Source organism: Pristis pectinata, chromosome 4, assembly GCF_009764475.1.
Source record: "Pristis pectinata isolate sPriPec2 chromosome 4, sPriPec2.1.pri, whole genome shotgun sequence".
In the NCBI taxonomy this organism is placed as follows: Eukaryota; Metazoa; Chordata; class Chondrichthyes; order Rhinopristiformes; family Pristidae; genus Pristis; species Pristis pectinata.
Window position 1 is genome coordinate 120,086,977 of NC_067408.1, and position 19,812 is coordinate 120,106,788.

Genomic DNA, 19,812 nt, shown 5'->3' on the forward strand with positions numbered 1-19,812 from the left:
AGAGCAACCTCATGACCTCTTTTAGCCATCCTGATTTCTCCCTTAAGTGTTCTCTCACATTTCTTATTCTCCTCAAGTTCCTCATTTGATCCTATCTGCCTATACCTGATATGCACCTCCTCCTTTTTCTTTACCAGGGCCTCAATATCCCTCGATAACCAAGGTTTCCTAAAGCTGTTAGCCTTGCCTTTCATCCTAATAGGAATGAACAGATTCTGTACTCTCAATATTTCACTCTTGAAGGCCTCCCATTTACCAAGCATCTCTTTGCTGGAAAACAGCCTATCCCAATCCACACCTGCCAGATCCCTTCTGATGCCCGCAAAATTGGTCTTCCTCCAATTTAGAACCTAACCCCCAGGACCAGTCCCATTCTTTTCCATAATTATCTTGAAACTAATGGAATTATGATCACCAGATCCAAAGTGTTCCCCTGCACTCATTTCTGTCACCTGCCCTGTCTCATTCCCTAAGAGGAGATCCAGTTTTGCACTCTCTCTTGTTGGGGCCTCTACATATTGATTAAGGAAACTTTCCTGAACACATTTGACAAACTCGATCCCATCCAGTCCTTTTACAGTATGGGACTCCCAGTCAATGTGGAAAGTTAATATCACCTACTATCACAACTTTATATTTCCTGTAACTGTCTGCTATCTCTCTACAAATTCGCTCATTTAATTCCTGCTGACTATTGGGAGGTCTATAATATAGTCCTATTAATGTGGTCATCCATTTTTATTCCTCAGTTCCACCTAAATTGCCTTGGTAGTCGAGCCCTCCAGTATGTCCTCTGAGCATTGCCGTGACATTTTCGCGGATGACTAATGCCACCCCTCCCCCTTTAATATCTCCCCCTCTATCATGTCTAAAACAACGGAACCCTGGAACATTGAGCTGCCAGCCCTGCCCCTCCTGCAACAAAGTCTCACTAATGGCTACAACATCGTAATTCCACGTACAGATCCATGCTCTAAGTTCATCTGCCTTACCTACAATATTTGCATTGAAATAGAAGCAACTCAGAACATTAGTCTCACCACGTTCAACCTTTTGGTTTCCATCTTTGCTTGTAGTCTTAACACCTACTCTCCCCACAGCTTCTCCACTTGCTGCCCTGCCACTGGTTCCCACCCCCTGCAACCACCGCCTCCCCCCCACTGAGCAGCACTAGCAAACCTTCCCGCAAGGATATTGCTCCCCCTCTAGTTCAGGTGCAAACATCCTATTTGTACAGGTCCCACCTGCCCTGAAAGAGAGCCCAATGATCTAAAAATCTGAAGCCCTCCCTCCTGCACCATCTGGTTAGCCATGGGTTAAACTGCACTATCTTCTTATTTATTGCCTCACTAGCACGTGGCATGGGTAGCAATCCTGAGATCACCACCCTGGAGGTCCTGTCTGTTAACTTAGCACCTAACTCCCTGAATTCACTGCAGCACCTCATCACCCCTCTTGCCTACGTCATTGGTACCAATGTGTACCACGTCCTCTGGCTGCTCCCCCTCCCCCTTAAGAATGCTATGGACTTGATCTGAGACATCTCTGACCCTAGCACCTGGGAGCCAACATATCATCTGAGAGTCTCGGTCTTGTCCACAGAACCTCCTGTCTGCTCCCCTAACCAATGAATCCTCTATCACTAGCGCTTGCCTCTTCTCCCCACTTCCTTTCTAAGCCAAAGAGCCAGACTCAATGCCCGAGACCTGATGGCTGGTAGGTCATTCCCCCCAACAGTGTCTAAAATGATGCACTTGTTATTGATGGGAATGGCCACAGGGGTACCCTGAACTGACTGCCTATTCCCTTTCTCTCTCCTGCCGGTCACCCAGCTACCTGCCTCCTGCAACTTCTGTCTATCAACCCCTCAGTCTCCTGAATGATCCGAAGGTGAGAAGTGACCTGATGGAGGTATACAAAATTATGAGGGGCAGATATTTGGAAAATATTTGCCATAGCAATGTTGTCTACTGTGAGAGGGCACAGGCTTAGGGGATTTGGCTTAGAGGGGATCTGAGGAAGAATTTTTTCACCCAGAGTGTGGTGGCAATCTGGAATGTACTGTCTGAGGGGTTAGTGGAGGCAGGAACATTTGTGAAGTACCTTGAAACTCTGATGCATAGAAGGCTACAGACTAAGCAGTGGGAAATGGGATTAATATAGGTAGGTATTTGATGGTGGGCATGGACATGGTGGGCTGAAGGGCCTGTTTCTGTGCTGTACGACTCTATGACTTCTGTAAAGATCCATTCACTGCACTCATCAGTTGCACTAATTCTTCACACCTGTGGGATTACAGAGGAGGAGAAGGTTATAGGGCAGAGGTAGTGTGGGGACTGTGGAAGAGACTGTGGTTCCCACCCTGGCAACAGGGTGGGTCACCGGTCAACCTTGGGAGTGGGAGACCAGCAGCACTAAAAGTCAGGGGACAGTATGCATGAAACCATCACAAGTGACTTCATTACAGCAGGGAGAACAATCTTCTGAATTATAAACTGAGCATCGAGACAAAGTGTCTGCAGAAACAGCAGCAGGCTGAGTTAAGACCAACCTACTCTCGGCCACTCATCACACTGACAATATCAGTAGGCCTATCAGGCATGGCTCCACTCTGCAGTAACTTGAGCTGTTAACCTCTGTCATCTTTTGCATTGTTTTCCATTCCAGAGAATCTCTTCATCTTGTCACTGACTTACTGTCTGACACGGTAATACTGGCTACGTGCTGCTGAGCCACTCCTGCTGCAATGGAATCGGGCCAGAATCGCTGCACCGGCCGACTTTGTGTCTTGATCTTCTTGGCCTTGGGTGGAGTGTCTGGATTGCTGGCATCAAGCATGGGCTGTAATATCCGCCTTCGAGCATTGATGAACCTGTAGTCAAACATGGGACAGTTCAGTAGAGAAAAGGGTGTTTGAAGATCAAGCCCTCAGATCTGGCATAAAACTCATTCTTTATTGGGTAGCAGTGACCCTTGCCTCCTCTTTGTTTCTGAGACCTGGATTACCATGAGCAGGCCTCAAGGCTATCAAAACCCACCAATGCCTTCCCTGCCAAATCCTCCACATTCACTGGAAGGATAAGCAAACCAACAACAGTATGCTCTCCTAGGCCAACATCCCCAGCATCAAGGCCTACTTACTCTCAGTCAGCTGTGCTGGCTTGGCCACATTGTTCACATGCCTGACTCCATTCCCCTGAAACTAACACTCTCTTCCTAGCTCTGTCATGGGAGATTACCAAGCAGACAGAGAATAACACTCAAGAATATGCTCAAAGCTTCCTTGAAGAAGAGCAACGTATGTAATGACACCCGAGAACCTCTAGCCCATGACCACTCAAAATGGAGGAGCATTTGGGATGGTGTTGAGAACTTTGAGGCCATTCATTAAACCCTGCATAAGCAGCAGAAGTGAACCACCTCACAACCTACCACTCCACCCATCCTGACAGCTCCTTCCTGCCCCACTCTGGAACAGTCTGTGGTCCCCATATTGGCCATCTCAGAACGCACAAAACTGAGTGGAAGCAAGTATTCCTGTATCCTGTGGGACTGCCTAAGAAGAAGAAATTTAGGGGCAACACAAGAAAAACAGGGGCAACAACACTGTAATTTTTAACATAGAACTCAGTGCAATCCAATCCTGATGAAACTGTGTCAGTCCCCACCGTCCAATTACTGCAATGTTGTCCTGGCTGGCATTCTATTCAACACTCCATCTGTTCAGTCCACCGTTGTCCACATCCCACCCTTGCTGATCGACACCATCTCCAAACTGCACAACATTTAACAAGTTTATCTTTGTATTTGCATAGATTGCACAGTGCAGGAACAGGTCACCTAGACTATGCCTCTTCACAGTTTCATCACATTTCCTGTTCCTTTCTCCTTTATGTGCACATCTTTCTTTTCCTCAAGGCATCTCCACTGTCTGTATCAATTACTCCACCTGACAGTGATTTCCAATTCTCACCACTCATTTGGTATATTCTCCTGAATACCCTGCTGCATATCAATGCCTGTTTTACATTTATGACCCATAGTTCTGGTCTTCCCACAAAGAAAAACATCTTCCCTTCATTTACTCTATCAAGCCGTTTCAAGCCTGACAACTTGTTAAAACATACCCACAATTTTATCTTTTCAACAAAAAAGCATCAGCCTCCAAAGGTTTCCTGATAACCTCATTAGCCTTTCTCTGCCCCATCTACATTATTTCCCAGTCACAATTCACACCCCTCCACCACAATGTCACTTCAGTGACAACTACAAATAATTACAGCTTTTACAATACCCCATAGTTTCAGAGATTAATTTCCTAAAGTCCTTTGGTATTGAGGGAGGATATCCTAGAAGGTACCTCAAATGAGGCATGAGTATAGAGATTAGGAACAAAAAGGGTGTTGTCACTTTGCTGAAGGTGTATTACAGACCTTCCAATAGTCAACAGGATATAGAGGAAAAGATATGAAGGCCAATGGCAGAGAGATGTAACAAATATGTGGTTATATAAGAGTCATAGAGCACTACAGCACAGGAACAGGACCTTCGGTCCATCTAGTCCATGCCGGCCTGGTTTTCTGCCTGGTCCCATCTACCTGCAACCAGACCATGGTCACCATACCTCTCTCATCCATGCACCTATCCAAACTTCTTGTAAATGTTACAATTGAACCCGCATCCACCACTTCCGCTGGCAGCTCGTTCCACACTCACACCACCCTCTGTGTGAAGTAGTTCCCCCTCAGATTCCCCTTAAATATTTCATCTTTCACCCTAAACCTATGACCTTTTGTTCTAGTCTCACCCAACCTGAGGGGAAAATGCCTGCATGCATTCACCCTATCTATACTCCTCATAATTTTGTATAGGATTTCAGCAAGGTGTTTGATAAGGTACCCCATGCGAGGCTTATGGAGAAGGTGAGGAGACATGGGATCCAAGGGGACATTGCAGTGTGGATCCAGAACTGGCTGGTCCACAGAAGGCAAAGAGTGTTGCTGAAGGGTTGTATTCTGAGTGGAGGTCGGTGACCAGTGGTTTACCTCAGGGATCTGTACTGGGACCCTTACTCTTTGTGATTTTTATAAATGACCTGGATGAGGAAGTGGAGGGGTGGGTTAGTAAGTCTGTGGATGACACGAAGGTTGGGGGTGTTGTGGATAGTTTGGAGGGCTGTCAGAGGTTACAGAGGGACATAGATAGGATGCAGAGTTGGGCTGAGAAGTGGCAGATGCAGTTCAACCCAGATAAGCGTGAAGTGGTTCATTTTGGTAGGTCAAATATGTTGGTGGAATATAGTCTTAATGATAGGACACTTGGCAGTGTGGAGGATCAGAGGGATCTTGGGGTCCGAGTCCATAGGACGCTCAAAGCGGCTGTGCAGGTGGACTCTGTGGTTAAGAAGGCATATGGTGTATTGTCCTACATCAATCGGGGAATTGAATTTAGGAGCTGAGAGGTATTGTTGCAGCTATATAGGTCCCTGGTCAGACCCCACTTGGAGTATTGTGCTCAGTTCTGGTCGCCTCACTACAGGAAAGATGTGGAAGCCATAGAGAGGGTGCAGAGGAGATTTACAAGGATGCTGCCTGGAATGCGGAGCATGCCTTATGAAAGCAGGTTGAGGGAACTCGGCCTTTTCTCCTTGGAGAGACGGAGGATGAGGGGGGACCTCATAGAGGTGTATAAGATGATGAGAGGTATTGATCGGGTAGATAGTCAGAGGCTTTTCCCCAGGGCTGAATTGGTGGCCACAAGAGGACATAGGTTTAAGGTGCTGGGGAGTAGATATGGAGGAGATGTCAGGGGTAAGTTTTTTAATTAGAGAGTGGTGAGTGCGTGGAATGGTCTGCCGGCAACGGTGGTGGAGGCGGATACGATAGGGTCTTTCCAGAGACTGTTAGATAGGTACATGGAGCTGAGTAAAATAGAGGGCTATGGGTAAGCCTAGTAATTTCTAGGGTAGGGACATGTTCAGCACAGCTTTGTAGACCGAAGGGCCTGAATTGCGCTGTAGTTTTTCTATGTTTCTATGTTCCTAAGATCTCCCCTCATTCTCCTGCCCTTATATGTGTTAGGGGATTTCAATTGCCCAAATATTAACTGGGGTGGCTTTACCATAAAAGGCTCAGAGGGGGTGGAATTTTTGAGGTGAGTACAGGAGGGCTTTTTGACACAGTATGTAGATAGAGCAATGAGGGAAGGAGCATTACTGAATCTTGTCTTGGGCAATGTAGCTGGTCACTTGGAGGAATTGTCAGTAAGGGAGCATTATTGAGATAGCATATGGTTGAATCAGCTATAAAGGACTTACATTGAGGGAAGGCAAATTTTCATTAAAACAGGATCAAGCAAAGGTAGACTGGGAGCATCTGTTTGCACAGTGGGAAGCATGCAAAGGAAAATAGCAAGAGGTCAGAGCCAACATGTTCCTGTAAAGGTGAAAGCAAAGGGTATTAAATTCAGGGAAAACTGGATGTCAAGGGATATCGAGGAATGGATGAAAAGGGAAAAGGAAGTATATGGAGGTAAAGGGAAACATACTATAGAGATGTGGTTGATGTTCAGGGATCTCTTGCAGGATGTTAGGGATAAATTTGTCCCGGTGAGGCAGAGAAGGAATGGCAGGGTGAAGGAACCGTGGGTGACAAGAGAGGTGGAAAAACTAGTTAGGAAGAAGAAGGCAGAATACATAAAGTGTAAGCAGCAAGGATCAGACAGGGCTCGTGAGGAATATAGAGTAGCAAGGAGGGAACTTAAGAAGGGGCTGAGGAGAGTGAGAAGGGGACATGAGAAGGCTTTAGCGAGTAGGGTTAAGGAGAATCCCAAGGTTTTTTACTTGTACGTGAAGAGCAGAAGGATGGCTAGAGTAAAGGTAGGTCCGAGTAAAGACAAAGGTGGAAAGCTGTGCCTGGAAGCTGTGGAAGTGGGTGAGGTTCTCAATGAATACTTTTCTTCAGAATTCACCAAGGAGAGGGGTCTTGATGACGCTGAGGACAGTGTTGGTGAGGGTAATGTTCTAGAGCATGTAGATATCAAGAGAGAGAATGTGTTGGAGCTGTTAGAAAATATTAGGAGAGATAAGTCCCCGGGTTCTGACAGAATATTCCCCAGGCTGCTTCGTGAGGCTAGGGAGGAGATGGCTGAACCATTGGCTAGGATCTTTGAGTCCTCGTTGTCCACGGGGATGGTGCTGGAGGATTGGAGGGTGGCGAATGTTGTCCCCTTATTCAAAAAAGGTAGTAGGGATAGTCCAGGGAATTACAGACCAGTGAGCCTTACGTCTGTGGAGGGTAAGCTGCTAGAAAGGATTCCAAGAGATAGGATCTATGATCATTTAGAGAATCATGGACTGATTAGGGATAGCCAGCATTGATTTGTGAAGGGAAGATCTTGCCTCACAAGCCTGATAGGGATCTTTGAGGAGGTGACCAGGAAGATTGATGAGGGTAGTGTAGTAGATGTGGTCTACATGGATTTTAGTAAGGCATTTGACAAGGTTCCGCATGGTAGGCTTCTTCAGAAGGTCAGAGGCCAAGGGATCCAGGGAGGCTTGGCCGTGTGGATTCAGAATTGGCTTGCCTGTAGAAAGCACAGGGTTGTGGTGGAGGGAGTGCATTCGGATTGGAGGGCTGTGACCAGTGGTGTCCCACAAGGATCGGTTCTGGGACCTCTACTTTTTGTGATATTTATTAATGACTTAGATGAGGGGATGGAAGGGTGGGTTAGCAAGTTTGCAGATGACACAAAGAGCGGTGGTGTTGTGGATAGTGTGGAGGGCTGTCGAAGCTTACAGAAGGATATTGATAGGATGCAGAGCTGGGCTGACAAGTGGCAGATGGAGTTCAATCTGGAGAAGTGTGAAGTGGTACACTTTGGAAGACAAACTCCAAGGTGGAATAAAAGGTAAATGGCAGGATTCTGGGCAGTGTAGAGGAGCAGAGGGATCTGGGTGTTCATATCCACAGATCACTGAAAGTTGCCACACAGGTGGATAGGATAGATAAGAAAGCTTATGGGGTGTTAGCTTTCATAAGTCGTGGGATCGAGTTTAAGAGCCGCGAAGTAATGATGCAGCTTTACAAAACTGTGGTTAGACCACATTTAGAGTACTGTGTCCAGTTCTGGTTGCCTCATTATAGGAAGGATGTGGAGGCGTTGGAAAGGGTGCAGAGGAGATTTACCAGGATGCTGCCTGGATTGGAGAGTATGCATTATGAGGAGAGACTAAAGGAGCTAGGGCTTTACTCATTGGAGAGAAGGAGGATGAGGGGAGACATGATAGAGGTGTACAAAATATTAAGAGGAACAGATAGAGTGGACAGCCAGCGCCTCTTTCCCAGGGCACCGATGCTCAATACAAGAGGGCATGGCTGTAAGGTAATGGGGGGGGGGGGGGGGGGGTGGCGGAGAGTTCAAGGGAGACGTCAGAGGGAGGTTTTTCACCCAGAGAGTGGTTGGTGCATGGAATGCGCTGCCTGGGGTGGTGGTGGAGGCTGATACATTGGTCAAGTTCAAGAGATTGTTAGACAAGCATATGGAGGAATTTAAGATGGAGGGATATGTGGGAGGAAGGAGTTAGATGGTCTTAGGTATGGTTTGAAGGTCGGCACAACATGGTGGGCCGAAGGGCCTGTACTGTGCTGTATTGTTCTATGGTTCTATGGAAATACAGACAGGCGTAGCCCATCAAGAATATAAACAGTTCAGGAGCAACAAACTATCTGCTGGATGAACTCAGTGGGTCAAACTGCATCTGTGGGGGGGAAAAGAGTTGTTGATATTTCAGGTCAAAATCCTGCAGCAGGACTGACAGTGGAGAGGAGATATAGCCAGTATAAAGCCATCCAGCAGATTGTTTGTTGCTTCAGATTCCAGCATCTGCAGTCTCTTGTGTCTCCATAAAAAGTATAGGCAGGTGCTTAAAAGAAAATTAGGAAGTAGAAAGGGGTCACAAACTGTCACTGGTGTACGATTAAGGTAAATCTGGAGATATTCTATAAGTATATTAAGGATAAAAGAATAACCAGGGAAAGAGTAGGCCCTATTAGGGACAACAGGGACAATCTGTGTGTGGAGCCAGAAGGTACAGGTGAGGTCCTAAATGAATACTTTTCAGTGGTATTCACAACGGAAACAGAACATAGAATATTACAGCACAGTACAGGCCCTTCGGTCCATGATGTTTGTGCCGACATTTTGTCCTGCTTTGAGATCTATGTAACCCTTCCCTCTCACATAGCCCTCCATTTTTCTATCATTCATGTGGCTATCTAAGAGTCTGTTAAATGTCCCTCATGTATTTGCCCCCACAACCTCTGCCGGCAGTGCGTTCCATGCACCCACCACTCTCTGTGCAAAAAACTTCCCTCTGACATCCCCCTTATACCTTCCTCTAATCACCTTAAAATTATGCCCCCTCCTGTTAGCCACTTTCACCCTGGGAAAAAGCCTCTGACTGTCCACTCGATCTACGCCTCTTATTGTCTTGTACACCTTTATCAAGTCATCTCATCCTCCTGCTCTCCAAAGAGAAAAGCCCTAGCTCACTCAACCTATCCTCATAAGATATGCTCTCCAATCCAGGCAACATTCTGGTAAAATTTCTCTGCACCCTCTCTAAAGCTTCTACATCCTTCCTATAATGAAGCGACCAGAACTGAACAGAATACTCTAAGTTGGGTCTAACCGGAGTTTTATAGAGCTGCAACATTACCTCATGGCTCTTGAACTCAGTACCCCAACTAATGAAGGCCAACACACCATACACCTTCTTAACAACCCTATCAACCTGCGCAGCAATCTTGAGGGATCTATGGACATGGACCCCAAGATCCCTTTGTTCCTCAACGCTGCTAAGAGTCCTGCCATTAACCTCGTATTCTGCCTTCAAATTTGATCTTCCAAAGTGTATCACTTCACACTTTTCCAGGTTGAACTCCATCTGCCATTTCTCAGCCCAGCTCTGCGTCCTATCAATGTCCTGTTGTAACCTACAGCAACCTTCTACACTATCCGCAACACCACCAACCTTTGTGTCATCTGCAAACTTACTAATCCACCCTTCCACATCCTCATCCAAGTCACTTATAAAAATCACAAAGTGCAGGGATCCCAGAACAGATTCCTGCGGAACACCACTGGTCACTGTCCTCCAGGCAGAATACACTCTATCTACCACCACCCTCTGTCTTCTATGGGCAAGCCAATTCTGAATCCACACATCCAAGTTTCCCTGGATACCATGCCTCCTGAATTTGTAGTTGAAGGATTCAGCCAAGAGGAAGGAGGTATTCTAGTGTAGGTGTTCATAAATAGAGGTATTTAATGTTTGAGTGAGCTTAAAGATGGATAAATCTCCAGGAACGGATGAGATTTATCTCCGGCTGCTACGGGAGATGAGTGAAGAGATTGCAGAGGCTCTGACTGAGATTTTTAAATCTCCTCTGGACACAAGTGAGGTACTGGATGACTGGCAAATGTGGTCCCCTTTTAACATTAGATATATCATACCACGTACAATGTCAAATTAAACTAATCCCTTCTGTCCGCACATGATCATATCCCTTCATTCCTTGCATATTCATGTGTCTATCTAAAAATCTCTTGAATGCTACTATCGTATCTGCTTCCACTACCTCCCCTGGCAGCCCATTCCAGGCACCCACTGCGCTCTGTGTAAAAAGCTTGCCCTTTAAACTTTCCCCCTCTCATCTTAAAGCTATGTCCTCTAGTATTTGACATTTCTACTCTGGGAACAAGATTCTGGCTGTCAACCCTATCTATGGCTCTCATAATTTTATAAACCTCTATCAGGGTCTCCCAGCACTGTGAGATGTCCGTAGGGGAAAGCTGCCGACTGGCACATTCCAGGCTGCAGGAGTACGTGCTGAGGGACGCACTGAAGCTGGGTGCAGCCAACGCAAGGGCTCGGTGGGGAAGGACGACAGTTTAGGGTTCTTCTGCCACAGGAGAGGGAGGGGCAGAGTCAGGTGAGGAAGTCCCTTAAAGATTGTAAATATGGGATTGGGGTATTACCCCAGGGAGCCACATGAGTGGCATCGGTACTGTGGTTTGTATAAATAGTAACACTAATAATTGATCTGTACATGAATGTAAAGGTTTGCACTGTTTTATTATAGTATATAGTTTTTCTTTTATTATGAATAAAGTCAATTTTCGTGTAAAAAAAAACCTCTATCAGCCTCTTACCCTCCAGAGAAAACAATCCTTTTCAAGAAAGGCAGCAGGGAAAAGCCTGGTAATTACAGATAGAACTTACAACAGTACAGCACAGTACGGGCCCTTGTGGCGACCTATATAAACCTACTCCATGATCAATCTAATGCTTGCCTCCTACACAGTGCATAACCCTCCATTTTTCATATATCCATGTGACTATCTAAGAGCCTTTTAAATGTCCCTGTTGTATCAGCCTCTACCACCACCCCTGGCAGTGTATTCCAGGCATCCACCACTCTCTGTGTAAAAAAACCTACCTCTGACATCTCCCCTAAACTTTCCTCCTCTCAGCTTAAACAGATGTCCTCTGGTAATGGCTATTGCCGCCCCAGGGAAAAGTGCTGGCTGTCCACTCTATCTATGCCCCTCATAATCTTATACTCATCTATCAAGTCACCTCTCATCCTCCTATGTCCCAAAGAGAAAAGCCCTAGCTTGCTCAACCTATCCTCTTAAGACATACTCTCTAATCCAGGCAGCATTCTGGTAAATCTCCTCTGCACCCTCTCTAAGGCTTCCACATCCTTCCTATAATGAGGTGACCAGAACTGAACACAATACTCCAAGTGTGGTCTAACCAGAGTTTTACAGAGATGCAACATTACCTCACAGCTCTTGAACTCAAACCCCTGACTAATGAAGGCCAGCATACCATACGCCTTCTTAACTACCCTATCAACTTGCACGGCAACTTTGAGGGATCTATGGACGTGGGCCCCAAGATCCCTCTGTTCATTAACACTGCTGAGAATCCTGCCATTAACCTTGTACTCTGCCTTTAAGTTCGATCGTCCAAAATGTATCACTTCACACTTTTCCAGATTGAACGCTCAACTCTGCATCCTGTCTATATCCTGTTGTAACCTACAACAACTTTCTGCACTATCCACAACACCACCCAGCTTCATGTCATCTGGAAGCCTAACATCAGTGGCAGGGAAGTTATTGGAAACATTTCAAAGGGACAGGATTAATGATCACTTGGAAATGCAGGGATTAATCAGAGATAGGCAGCATGGCCTCGTCAAGGGTGGATCCTGTCTGACCCGATTGAATTTTTTGAAGAGGTAACAAAAGTGTATTGATTAGGATGGTGTAGTAGATGTGGCTTACATAGTCTTCAGTAAGGCCTTTGACAAGGTCCCACAGGGAGACTGGTCCAAAAGATGAGGGCCCATGGGATCCTGGGGAAGTTGGTAAATTTAATACTAAATTGGTTTGGCAATCATAGACTGGTATTGGTATTGGTTTATTATTGTCACTTGTACCTAGGTACAGTGAAAAAGTTGTCTTGCATACTGTTCATACAGGTCAATTCATTACACAGTGCATTGAGGTAGTACAGAGTGCATTGAGGCAGTACAGGGTAAAAACAATAACAGAATACAGAGTAAAGTGTCACAACAAGAAAGTGCACTGCAGGTAGACAATAAGGTGCAAGGTCATAACGAGGTCAATTGTGAGGTCAAGAGTCCATCTCATCGTATAGGGGAACTGTTCAATAGTCTTATCATTGTGGGATAGAGTCGGTCCTTGAGTCTGGTGGTATGTGCCCTCAGGCTCTTGTATCTTCTGCCTGATGGGAGAGAGGAGAAGTGAGAATGACCCAGGTGGGTGGGGTCTTTGATTATGCTGGCTGCTTTATCGAGGCAGCAGGAACAGTAGACAGAGCTCATGGAGGGGAGGCTGGTTTCCATGATGTGCTGGGCTGTGTCCACAACTCTCTGCAGTTTCTTGCGGTCCCAGGCAAGGCAGTTGCCATACCAAGCTGTGATGCATCCAGATAGGAAGGATGAGGGTGAAGATTGGGGGTTGTTTTTGAGATTAAATACCTGTGACTAGTGGTGTTGCACAGGAATTGGTGCTTTTTATAATAAATGTGAATGATTTGGATGTGGCTGTAGGAGGCATGATCAATAAGCTCGCAAATGATGTGAAAATTGGTGGAGTTGTTGGGGTACACAGGCTACAAGGTGATATTGTTGGTTTGAAGAAATGGGCTGCAGAATGCAGGTGGATCTTAATCCAGGTAAATGTGAGGTGATGCATTTTGGGAGCACCAGTGAGGCTAGGACATACACCATGAATGGCAGCATCTTAAGGAGTATTGAGGAACAGAGGAACTTCAATACACCCGAAGTCCAAAGACCCTTGAAGGTGGCAACACATGTAAATAACGTGGTTAAGAATGCAAATGAGATATTGGCCTTCATTAGTTGGGACACTGAATACAGAAATAGGGAGGTCAACCTCAACTTTATAAAACATTAGTCAGACCTGAGCTGCAGTACTGCATATAGGTCTGGTCTTCACACTATAGGAAAGATGTGTTGCATTTTGGGAAGTCAAACCATGGTAGGACTTTCACAGTGAACAGTAGGGCCCTGGGGAGTGTTGTGGAACAGAAAGACCCAGGAGTGCAAGTACATTGTTCACTGAAAGTGGTGTCACAGGTAGACAGGTGAAGATGGCATTTGGCATGCTGGCCTTCAGTCAGGGCACTGAATATAGGAGTTGGGATGGCATGGTAGTGTAGCGGTTAGCGTAATGCTTTACAGCACCAGAGACCCAGGTTCAATTCTGGCCACTGTCTGTAAGGAGCTTGTACATTTTCCCCGTGTCTGGGTGGATTTTCTCTGGGTGGTCTGGTTTCCTCCCACATTCCAAAGAAGTACGGGTTAGGAAGTTGTGGGCATGCTATGTTGGTGCCAGAAGCGTGGCGACACTTGTGGGCTATCCCCAGAACACTCTACGCAAAAGATGCATTTCACTGTGTGTTTCGACGTACATGTGACTAATAAAGGTATATATCTTATCTATCTATCATATGTCGCAGTTGTACAAGATGCTGGTGAAACAGCATCTGGAGTATTGTGTACAGTTTTGGTTACCCTGTTATAGGAAAGATGTCATTAAACTGAAAAGAGTGCAAAGAAGATTTACAAGAATATTGCCAGGACTCAAGGGCCTAAGTTATAGGGAGAGGTTGGTCAGGCTAGGACTTTATTCCTTGGAGCATTAGAGACTGAGCAGTGACCTTATAAAGCACTGACAGGTGTATAAAATCATGAGGAGCACAGGCAGGGTGAATGCACACAGTTTTTTTTCCAGGGAAAGGGAATCAAAGATTAGAGGTCATATTTTTAAGGTGAGAGGGGAAAGATTTAAAAGAAACCTGATGGGCAACTTCTTTATACAGAGGGTGGTGCATATATGGAATGAGTTGCCAGAGGTAGTGGTTGAGACAGATACAATAACATTTAAAAGTCTTTTGGACACATACATGGATAGGAAAGGTTTAGAGAGATATGGGCCGAATAGGGCAAAAGGGATTAGCTTAGACTAGCATCTTGGTTGGCATGGACCAGTTGAGCTGAAGGTTCTGTTTCTATCCTGTATTACTCTATGACTCTATGTTATAACATTGGAGACGGTGCAGAGGAAATTCATCACAATGGAGACACAAAAGTCTGTGGATGCTGTAATCTGATGCAAAAAATGGGCTAATGGAGGAACTCAGCGAGTTGGGCAGCATCTGTGGACAGAAATGGAGAGTTGGTGTTTCGGGTCAAGACCCTTCATCTGGACTGAGGGCAGGGTGGAAGTTAGTGGCAAAGTTTATGAAATTGATGAGTTCCACATGGGTGCAGGAGACAGCACCAATGCAGTTGTCGATGTAGTGGAGAAAGAGTTGGGGGGTGGTGCCAGAGTAGGTTTAGAAGAAAGAATGCTCCATATAGCCAATGAGACAGCAGGCGTAGCTAGGGCCCGTGTGAGTGCCTATGGTTATATCTATGATTCCAGATGTAGGGACTCAACCTGAAATGTTGACTGTCCATTTCCCTACACAGATACTGCCTGATTTGCTGAGCTCCTTCAGATTCATTTGGATGTTGCCTAGGATGGAGTGTTTCAGTTATGAGGAGAGACTAGAAAGGCTGGGTCTATTTTCCCTGGAGCCGAGGAGGTTAAGAGGGGACATGAATGAGATATATAAAATTATGAAGTGTTTAGATACAGTGGACTGTAGGAAACTTTTCCCCTAATCAGAGGTGAATTAAACAAGAGTACACAGATTTAGGGCAAGGGGTAAGAGGTTTGTAGAGGGTCTATCACCTAGGCATAGAAGGGTATGGCCAAGTATTGGGTCAATATGGATGGCTGTCAACTGGTCAGCATAGATGTGGGCCAAATGGCCTGTTTCCATGCTGTATGACTCTGTGACATCAAATACTTTCTAAATTTCTTCAGCTGCTCTCCATTTTGGTGATGTCAATAAAGTGAGACCCTCCAGATAGCAATTCCATTCCCACAAATCACTTTTGGCTACTTTCAAACCATTTGAAAGCATTAATATTTCAATTCCATCTTCATTTTACCTTCTTTGCACTAATGCAAAAAAAAATTCATGTTACTTTTTTAATGAGCCTCTTTCCCTTACCATACAACACTTCATTCCAATGTCAAATACCAACACATTGGCTCCTTGAACCACATTCCCTGGCACCAGCTCATGCCTCCTGCACTGACCCTTTTCAACTCCATGCTCCCACCTCCCACACCATCCCCCAAAGTTGGTCCTTGAATAGATCTGTACTTCCAGAGTGTTACTCCTTGGATCCTGGATTCTATGAAAACTGGTAAAACTCTTGTTCCCAAGCATAACTCCCATGACCCAGGAATAACATGAATATAGAGTTGTTTAGTTATTGGGTGCAATGGCTTTAATAAGGAGAGCAGGTTTAATAAAACACCAGGCACTCTATTTGATTAAGTCTAACAAAGTTGAAACAATTCACTCACCAATTGTTGACCTGGAGTAGCGTGAGGCTAGTCTGGCTTGCGATTTGCCTCTTCTCGTCTTCTGTAGGATAAGGATGCTGGATGACAGGAAAAAGACATTGAACTACTGGCAGTTCAGTTGCAGATCTCAAATATAACAGATGGCTTTTAGCAACATTTGGAGATTTGTACACTAGAGTATGAATTTCAATTTGGACTTCAATGTCTCTATAAAACTAACAAACATGACAACCTTCGCTCCTATACTTCCATTTGTTGCATGAAATATTTTCCTGCATGAATAATAAAATGAACACCTTGCAAGGAAATAAATACAACTGCCTGCACTTTGTAGCATCTTTAATGATATAAATCATTCCAACTCATCAGCACAATAGTCCAGTGAGAAAGGGGACGTGGGCGGCACAGTCGTGTAGCAGTTAGCGTAACGCTATTACAGCACCAGTGACCTGGGTTCAATTCCCACTGCTGGCTATAAGAAGTTTGTACGTTCTCCCCGTGTGTCTGTGTGGGTTTCCTGCAGGTGCTCCAGTTTCCCCCCACATTCCAAAGATGTACAGGTTAGGAGCTGTGGACATGCTATGTTGGTGCCGGAAGAGTGGTGACACTTGCAGGCTGCCCCCAGCACATTCGCAGTAACGCAAAAAGACGCATTTCACTGTGTTTCGATGTATATGTGACTAATAAATAATTATCTTATCTTATTATCTGATCTGCAAAATGAAAGATACATCGTGGGATGTTTGTACAAGTATCACCTTAGGAAGGAAACCATTAAAATGCTGGGATCTCTCTGCCATGCACCCTTATCCTTATTTTTAAAATTATTATCCTTAATTTTTAAATCCCTCCATGAGCTCATCTCTGGAATCTGATACGGTCCAAATTGGTCAACCTTGCCTTCAGATGCCAAGGCCCAGTCTCTGAAATTTTCTCCTAATTCTCCAGGGGGCATAATTTTAAGGTGATTGAAGGAAAGTACAGGGGGGAATATCAGAGTTAAGTTTTTTTACATAGCAAGTGGTGGGTGTGTGGAATGCGCTGCCAGGGGTGCTGGTAGAGGTAGATACATTAGGGACATTTAAGAGAGAGAGGCACATGGATGATAGATAAATAGAGGGGTATGTGGGAGGGAATGGTTAGATTTATCTTAGATTGATCTCAGAGTAGGTTAAAAGGTTGGCACAACATCGTGGGCTGAAAGGTCTGTACTGTGCTGTAATGTTCTGTTTTAATCACCTTCGTCACCTCCTCGAAAAACTCAATCAAGTTAGTAAGACATAACTTGCCCCTCACAAAGCCATGCTGACTGTCCCTAATTAGGCCATGGTTTTTCAAATGCTCATAAATCCTATCCCTAAGAATCCTCTCCAGTAACTTCCCTACCACTGATGTGAGAGTCACTGGTCTATAGTTTCCAGGATTATTCCTATTTCCCTTCTTGAATAAAGCAACAACATTAAGGTATCTTTATTAGTCACATGTACATCGAAATACACAGTGAAATGCTTCTTTTGCGTAGAGTGTTCTGGCGGCAGCCTGCAAGCGTCACCACGCTTACGGCACCAACATAGCATGCCCACAGCTTCCTAACCCGTACGTCTTTGGAATGTGGGAGGAAACCGGAGCACCTGGAGGAAAACCATAGAACCATACAGCACAAAACAGGCCCTTCGGCCCACCATGTTGTGCTGTCCATCAAACCACCCTCACACTACCTAACCCCTTCCTCCCGCATATGCCCCCATCCCACACTCCTCCATATGCCTATCCAACAAGCTCTTGAACCTGTTCAATGTATCTGCCTCCACCACCACCCCAGGCAGTGCATTCCATGCACCAACCACTCTCTGGGTGAAAAACCTCCCCCTGACATCTCCCCTGAACCTCCCACCCATAACCTTAAAGCCATGCCCTCTCGTCTTGAGCATTGGTGCCCTGGGAAGGAGGCGCTGACTGTCTACTCTATCTATTCCTCTCAGTATTTTATATACCTCTATCATGTCTCCTCTCATTCTCCTCCTTTCCAGTGAATAAAGCCCTAGCACCTTAAGCCTCTCCTCATATTCAATACTCTCCAATCCAGGCAGCATCCTGGTAAATCTCCTTTGCACCCTCTCCAACGCCTCCACATCCTTCCCATAATGAGGCGTCCAGAACTGAACACAGTACTCTAAGTGTGGCCTAACTAGAGTTTTGTAAAGCTGCATCATCACCTCGCGGCTCTTGAACTCAATCCCGCGACTTATGAAAGCCAACATCCAATTGGCCTCCTTAACTGCTCTTTCCACCTGTGAGGCAACTTTCAATGAACTGTGAATATGAACCCCCAGATCCCTCTGCTCCTCCACACTGCCAAGTACCTTGCCATTCACCCAGTACTCTGCCCTGGAGTTTGTCCTTCCAAAGTGTACCACCTCACACTTCTCCGGATTGAACTCCATCTGCCACTTGTCAGCCCAGCTCTGCATCCTATCAATATCCCTCTGTAAGCTCCGACAGCCCTCCACACTATCCACAACACCGCCTATCTTAGTGTCGTCCGCAAACTTACTAACCCAGCCCTCCACCCCCTCATCTAAGTCATCTATAAATATCACAAAAAGTAGAGGTCCCAGAACCGATCCCTGCGGGACACCACTAGTCACTGCCTTCCAATCTGAGGGCACTCCTTCCACCACAACCCTCTGCTTTCTACATGCAAGCCAATTCCTAATCCATACAGCCACGCTTCCTTGGATCCCTTGGCCTCTGACCTTCTGAAGAAGCCTACCATGAGGACCCTTATCAAACGCCTTACTAAAATCCATATAGACCACATCCACCGCACTGCCCTCATCAATCTTCCTGGTCACCTCCTCAAAGAACTCTATCAGGCTTGTGAGGCAAGATCTTCCCTTCACAAAGCCATGCTGGCTGTCCCTAATCAGTCCATGATTCTCTAGGTGTTCAAAAATCCTATCCCTTAGAATCCTTTCTAACAGCTTACCCACCACAGACGTGAGACTCACTGGTCTATAATTCCCTGGCCTATCCCTATTACCTTTTTTGAACAAGGGGACAACATTCGCAACCCTCAAATCCTCTGGCATCATCCCCGTGGACAACGAGGACTCAAAGATCCTTACCAGCGGTTCAACAATCTCCTCCCTCGCCTCTCAAAGCAGCCTGGGGAAAATCCCGTCAAGCCCCGGAGATTTATCTGTCTTAATATTATTTAACAACTTCAACACATCCTCTCTCTTGATATCTACAACTTCGAGAACATTACCCCTACCAGCACTCCCTTCCGCATCATCAAGACCCCTCTCCCTGGTGAATACTGAAGAGAAGTACTCATTGAGAACTTCTCCCACTTCCGCCGCCTCCAGGCAAATTCTCCCACCTTTGTCCTTAATCAGACCTACCTTTACCCTAGCCATCCTCCTACCCTTCACGTTCTTGAAAAAGGCCTTGGGATTTTCCTTAACCCTACTAGCCAAAGCCTTTTCATGTCCCCTTCTAGCTCTCTTCAGCCCTTTCTTAAGTTCCTTCCTCGCTACCCTATATTCCTCACGGGCCCTGTCTGAACCTTGCTGCTTATACCTCACATACGCTACCTTCTTCTCCCTAACAAGTCGTTCCACCTCTCTCGTCACCCACGGTTCCTTCACCCTGCCATTCCTTCTCTGCCTCACCAGGACATATTTATCCCTAACATCCTGCATAAGATCCCTGAACATCGACCACATCTCCATGGTACATTTTCCTTCAAAAAGGACATCC

At 45.7% G+C, this 19,812-nt stretch overlaps 1 protein-coding gene across 8 annotated transcripts in view; it reads right to left on the minus strand.

Annotated features, from left to right (window-relative positions):
• The window catches only part of LOC127569332 (homeobox protein PKNOX1-like), a 137,719-nt gene that overhangs the window by 13,573 nt on the left and 104,334 nt on the right, over positions 1-19,812 (minus strand). For all 8 annotated transcript variants that reach the window (XM_052013872.1, XM_052013866.1, XM_052013871.1 and 5 more), the window contains 2 exons: positions 16,048-16,124; positions 2,697-2,872 (listed from right to left, as the gene is read on the minus strand). In XM_052013872.1, the coding sequence (XP_051869832.1) occupies positions 2,697-2,872; positions 16,048-16,124 (253 nt within the window). The remainder of the gene's footprint in view (positions 1-2,696; positions 2,873-16,047; positions 16,125-19,812) is intronic.